Source organism: Sinocyclocheilus rhinocerous, unplaced genomic scaffold (assembly GCF_001515625.1).
Source record: "Sinocyclocheilus rhinocerous isolate Xijiao unplaced genomic scaffold, SAMN03320098_v1.1 scaffold1275, whole genome shotgun sequence".
Lineage (NCBI taxonomy): Eukaryota > Metazoa > Chordata > Actinopteri > Cypriniformes > Cyprinidae > Sinocyclocheilus > Sinocyclocheilus rhinocerous.
Window position 1 is genome coordinate 368,791 of NW_015628268.1, and position 6,962 is coordinate 375,752.

General features: G+C 33.0%; 1 protein-coding gene across 1 annotated transcript in view; it reads right to left on the reverse strand.

Moving 5' to 3' along the window:
• LOC107737246 (polycomb protein SCMH1-like) overlaps positions 1–6,368 on the reverse strand; it is a 21,155-nt gene extending 14,787 nt beyond the window's left edge. Inside the window, exons 1-5 of the mRNA XM_016548711.1 lie at positions 6,281–6,368; positions 6,103–6,173; positions 5,303–5,537; positions 4,958–5,046; positions 4,291–4,534 (exon numbers count right to left, since the gene is read on the reverse strand). Of these exons, the coding sequence (XP_016404197.1) occupies positions 4,291–4,534; positions 4,958–5,046; positions 5,303–5,537; positions 6,103–6,173; positions 6,281–6,368 (727 nt within the window). The remainder of the gene's footprint in view (positions 1–4,290; positions 4,535–4,957; positions 5,047–5,302; positions 5,538–6,102; positions 6,174–6,280) is intronic.
• Between the last annotated feature and the right edge of the window lie 594 nt (positions 6,369–6,962).

The window sequence follows — 6,962 nt, forward strand, 5'->3', positions numbered from 1 at the left end:
AATACGGAGGCGGGGACGAGCAGAGGAGGAGGAGGCGGGGGAGGAGAAGGAGGAGGAGGAGGAGGGAGATTGGGGGTCGTATTCATGTTATCAGCCAGATTGACAGTCCTTAACTATAAGGCGCTGAATATAAAAATGTGATTAATACTGAAATACAATAAAATATTTTATTTAACTACAGAATAACTTATTGGTATCGTATTAAATAAAAATAACATTTCAAGTCAAGTCAAGTCTGCTTTATTGTAAGCAGACTGTATTGTTTATTGTAATTTCTCTTTAAGATGTATTTTTTTAGTCTACATGTTGATGTAACATTTACAAATAATAATAATTATGATATAACTAACTTATAAATTAATAAATTATTAGTATTATAATTAAGATTTAGATTTAGTCATTTTAAGTAATTCAGACATTTTAATGCAGCATTCATAAATAATACTAACAATAAAATTATTTATGAACAATAACAACATTTATTATTATTAATATTAAGAATAAATAATTAAGTATTATTTATTAATGTTACATTAAAATGTAGACTTAATCTTGAAAATCTAAATATTAAAAAATAAATAAATAATAAATTACTATTATTATGCATATATATATATATATATATATATATATATATATCATACAGAACTACCAAATGTTGCTATAAGTTTGAGTGCAACATATAATAATTGCTGTTAATAGTGTTCATCGTCTGTTTGATTACGTCTTTAATGTATTTTTCTGTACATTTCTGCCATATGTACATTAACTAACAGTCACCACTGATAAGCTACTACTAAATATATTGTAGAAACGTAATTTTCTGTAAAGTTGCTTTGCAACGATTTGTATCGTGAAAATCACTATACAAATAAACTTGAATTGAATTGAAAATAATTTGAATATTAACCATGCATACATGTATAAAAAACAAAACATTTGAACACTGCACAATTTAAAAAATATATTATTTAGATAAATCTGCAAAAAAAATTCATATTTTACGTTCACCCATTCAACACCCCATAATCAGGTCGCCGTGATTTTCCCAAGTAAGACATGTTCCTGGATCAACATAACTGTCCAAAAATATAGACTTAACCCAATCCCTACCCCTAAACCTAACCCTACCCATAATTTATTCCTAAAATCAGATAGCTGATTAACAAGGGTGTAGAAGCACCTAACCCTGATTGTAAGCCTAAAACAGATATTTCCTGAAAAGTTATCCCTCAATTCTGATTGGTTGATAGGAATTTTGTTCCAGGATCAACAAGGATGTTGTTCCAGGAACATGGTGTACCTGGTAAAATCACGCTCACCCCATAATCATCAGTCTCCTGCCATTTCAAAGCTTCTCCCAGGCTTTTAGGGCTGAAGGGGGTAAAAGGCTAATGGAGATCAGATTCAGAGTGCCCGGTTTGAAGCAAGAGAGGCATGAATGACGCTCCTGCTGCAGGTATTTGTGTGCTTTCTCGCACACCCGGCGGATATAGTCTTGTACCCACACCTCGGTCTGGTACCAGTTGTAATCCCAAACCTCATTCAGAATTCCCTGCTAAAGCCAAACAAACCTCAAATCTTTGATATTTCCCAAGAAATTATGCAAATGTATAGTAAAGTTCATTACAAATACACAGACAGGCTACAGACAAATTGGATTTGTCTGCTTGTCTCACACATTTATATTAAATGCATTAAGCCACCGCAAGTGTGCGAGATGTGTGAACGCACCAACACTTATTAAGAAATCTGGCCCTGTTGTTCTCACTTTAGGTGTGAGAGCACAGCAGGAGCAGAGGTGAACGCATAACTAATACGCATAACATAGTACTAATAAATAGCTCTAAATATAACTTAAAATGGCACATGAAGAAGATCATTTAGGCAAAGCATACCACATAATGGATTATTGTTGTACTCTAAACTACAGAATGTTATTTTTATTATTATTAGAAAATAAATTAAGGTATGTTGGAAATGAAAAAATATATATTTTATAACATTATTGTATCAAATTACCATCGGAGATGGGTAGGAAAAAAAAGATTTGTGACAGACAATTTTGCTTTAATTTTCCCTGAAACACTGTTACAAATGTGCTTCCTACTGTATGCAGAATAACTAGAGGCTGAATCTTTGAGCTCTTTCGTAATATTACATGAGAAACATAATTTAATGACCTGAATCAAAACAAACTCTCAGAAGACATATTCTAACACAAACTCCAGATATTCCATCATCTCCCCAAATTACAGGAAATCTAAACACTTTTCTTTTTAGGAGAAATGAAGTTGAAACCATATTTTAATTTTTTTTAAAGTCTAATTTATCTGTAACTAACTGCAAAAGATCTGAAACACATGTTCATCCTTTGCCTTGCATCCATTGTCCTAAGCTCTTATTACTGTTGTTCTTTGCTTCATTATTAATAAATGCACATGTGCACATACACAATGTGTTCTGCGTCAGCTAAAAAAAAATTTATACATCGTTCAAACACCCACAGACACATTTTTTTCAGTGCTCATTAGAAAGCTGATACTCACTAATGATCAGTTAAAACTACTATGCAAGGCAAATGAAGACACATCACACACAAAGGAAAGGGTAAATGCACAGTTCCTGCTCTCGTGCCTCCATTCAAAATTCACTAAAATACCATCAGAATTTATCTGAACCATTTGCTTTTTCATATTTATATATAAAATTTGCCTATGGCCTTACTAAATTTAGTACACAAAATAATTGCATTAAGTAATGAAAAAGCATTAATGACTGTTGTTTTCATTCAAAGGAAAAATGTCTGCTGTTTTTGGAGTAAAAAAATCAATTCTGAATCTTTGGTGCGGTCAAATGAGCAATTTGAAAGCACAACAGAGTCTTTTGTTGAATAAAACTCTTTTAAACCATTCAGACTATAAACTACTGCTGAGTTATGGATTGATCCAAGTGTTTTCAGTAAAACTCTGGCAGTGGATTGTGATCAGTCTGTAAATAATTTACAATGATTCCAAAAGAAAAGCCACCTCTGATGGTCGGGAGAAAATGGAATCCTTCTTGTGTCCTAAATTCTGATTCTCAAAGAGTCTTTTATTTTGGCCACTTATTTATTTCCACCAATAACTTCATGGAGAAATATTCCAAAATGCCTTTCAAACAAACAAACAAACAAGCAAACATTAGAATGCCATATACTAGATGCTCAATCAAACTTAGTATATTTTCAAAAACCACCAGCCATCTCACACAAATTCGCAATTCAGTGCATCAAGATGTATGTGAAACAAGCTTTTGGACAAGAAGTGGAAAAAAGAAAATTGTTCCTTGTGTAAATCATAATCACAGTAAAAATAAATAAATCCCAGAATGATTTGTTCATTTGTACTCATAGATAAATAAAGGCTGTGGTATCTGACTAGGATAAATGGGAAACATCTCCTAACATTCAATATCCTTTCTGTCTGGTAATGTCCGCTCTGGTAAAAGCAGGAAGAGAGCAGTAAACAAGCCTTGAAAGTATTCAGAGGAGGAAGAACTGATAGGACACACATAACTACCCCCATTCATCGAGAACTCAGTTTTCATTCACTTCACATCAATTGTTCTGCCAGAGCCACACAAACTGGGGTGAAACATTTGAACAGCACCAACAGACAGCTATAAACCATCACATCCCAGATTTACAGCACATCAGGCAATGTGTATTCCTGCAAAGTGTGCATGTTAAGTAAATGTTGCTGCCAAGAAGAATTAGGCGTCTGCTTGTTGCTCACATTTCAAAAGATAGATACATTAATTTAAAATAATTTAAAATATCTTACACATTTTCTCCTATATTTGACATGGTAATAAACTACAATATTTTTTTACTAAGTATGAAACTGATTAAAAAAAATAAAAATGTAATGGAAGCTGTACAATAAAACAGATTTTCATCATTATTAAATCATAAAATGAAACAATTTTACCTTGGAAAACTTGATCTCAGATTTCAAAATCATGGATACTGTAAACTAAATATCAGACCTCAGATTTAATCAGCAAGAAACTGTGAATGGTGGCAATTGGACCAGTAAAAGACAGTCACTGTTCACTTCGACTTGAAGACACTAAATATTTGAGCACAGACTTCTTTAAAGTTGATCTATGCTCATTATAGAGAAAATAAAAAGGTGGTTTCTCTTTCTCTCTCAATCGATCACAATCACATCACTCCACCCCCAAAAAACAGAACAGTTCCCAAACACAAAACTGTAGTGACCCCTAGTGGTCACAGAATGTACTCACAGCAGTTGCCGGGAGGTTGCAGACTGTGGTTGGTCAGTTGACACCAGCCCACGGGGAAGATGTCCCTGGAGTCATATTGACACCAGTAATCGAACGCTCCTCTCCAGCCATCAAACATGATGAATATCTTGTCCCCTCTCACCTCTCCAATGGTGGCAGGACAGATGAGGTAGGGATTCTTTCGGTCCACTGCTTCCAGTTTCATACCAGGTTTAAAGCAGCTCTGAATAGGTTTGGGCGGCTCCTGAGGCATTCACAGAAAACAGACCGTTCATGTACAAGAATAAATAAATAATAACAATAAATAAATAATGTTAAAAATAAAATTTTTAAATATTTTATAACAGAAAAATAGTTATTACAGTGATTTTAAATTGTAATGATATTTCACAATATTACTGTTTTAGATTAAATAAATGCAGTCTTGGTAAGCATAAGAGACATTTTTTTTTTAAATCTTAATTATTCCAAACTTTTGACTGGTAATGTATGCTAAAACTCTAAACATTTGAATTAAAAAAAAATGTTTGTTGCAATATTTATTCCTGTCTGAATTTATGTTATGCATACATTATGCAACAAACCCACCACTTTCCATTTATTTCAAAGCTTTATTCATGGATCTATGAAGGGCTTGTTAACATGGTTTGCAAATTAAAGCAATTACCTTTTTAAAGGCTGAAGCTGGAGCCATCTCTGCCCCACTTAATGTTTTTAATAGGAACATGGGCCATGAAGAGGCATTCATTCTGAACCCTAATTATGGGAAATGGGTATTAAACAGAAAATGTATAATGAAAAAAAAAAAGAAAAATAACTATATATTTATGCTGTATGAAAGGGAAACAAACAGATTCTAATCAATTTAGCTTTGTGGGATCTTTGCAAATCGCTTTAAAATGACAAAATTTTGATGCCATAACCAACTACTTTAGACCTAAACTGGACTTTGTTTGAATTCTTCATTGCAGTATATTTTATTAATTTTGTTTTAAAAAAAAAACTACTTTACCCAGTGGTGGCTGCAACATGTCTCCACTCTTCTCACACGTGCCGATAGGTTGAATGTCAGAGGAGTCAATCAGTCGCCAGAAGTCATTGGTGCTGTCACTGCCATCCAGTCTGAGCCGCAGACGCACACCCATTAACCCCATCACCGTGGCGATACACATTGAGCTGGAATTCCTCGGGTCACAAGCCTCCACTTTCAGTCCCACTTTAAAATCATTACTGCGAGGGACTCTGGACTGGAGAGAGGAAAAAAACTAAACAAAAAGGGAATGAATAAAAACATGAAATGTTAATCAAATAGTGTGATAATAATTACATTACAAGACAAAACAAAATTTCATTTACACATATGTTTTGGGGTCGATGTCATGTGATCCTTCAGAAATCATTCTAATATGTTGATTTGGTGCTCAAGAAAAATTGGTTATTATATTATCAATGTTGAAAATGTTTTCATATTAATATTTTGTGGAAGCCGTGATTTTTTTTTTCAAGATTCTTTGATGAATATAAAGTTCAAGAGAGCAGCATTTATTTGAAATAGACATTGTTACTGTGACTTTTGATTAATGTAATGCATCTTTGCTGAATAAAGTAGTAGCCTAGTAATTGCTTGAAAAAAACTGACCATAAACTTTTGAAAAGTAGTGTAAATATATAACTTTAAAACGTTATTATTATAAACTAATAAATGTATAAATAAAAACAGCACTTACAACAGTTGCATTAAATTCATTCTATTTTATCTGTACTTATTAATCTTGTAAGGAGTTAAAGAATAACAAATATAAGAGCTCCTACCTGTCTGAAATAGCTGGGGGAAGCAGGACAGGATGAAGTCTCTCTCAAGTATGTTTCCCAGCTCAACGGCTCTGAGGAATGAGCAGGGGAGTGAAATGTCGGAGATAAAGTATGAGATAAAGTACACAGTACATGTATTTCTTTACAGGTTAATAAAGAAAAAAAAGGGAGGCAGTACCGGTGAGCTTTTGTGAAGGGCGTGAATCCTCATTGTTCCTCCCTGATTTCTCTTTATTACTGTATTTTTTGTCTCCAAATAAATACATAGTTAATTCAAAAATTCTGAGAATGATAACAAATAAGTTACTTAATTATGAAAAAGGATTAACAAAAAAGATGAAGGTTTTAATGTCAAAATGGGATGAAGTAGCAGTAGTGGGTTTTTCCCATGGTGACCTGAAGCACCACATGAAGTGGACAGAAACTGGACAGCCAGCACAGCTCTTAAACAGCCAACTGAAGAAAAGAAAGAAAGGAAGGAAGGAAGGAATGAAGGAAGGAAGAGAGAAAGAAAGAAAGAAAGAAAGAAAGAAAGAAAGAAAGAAAGAAAGAAAGAAAGAAAGAAAGAAAGAAAGAAAGAAAGAAAGAAAGAAAGAAAGAAAGAAAGAAAGAAAGAAAGAAAGAAAGAAAGAAAGAAAGAAAGAAAGAAAGAAAGAAAGAAAGAAAGAAAGAAAGAAAGAAAGAAAGAAAGAAAGAAAGAAAGAAAGAAAGAAAGAAAGAAAAAATTTATTAATAGATACATCAATACCATCCAATATTTTCAATAATCCAACACAATATTTTTCATTAAACCTACTTGCTGTTGAGGTCAGCAAGATTTTTTTTTTTTAAAGAAATTAATACTTTTATTCAGTAAGGAT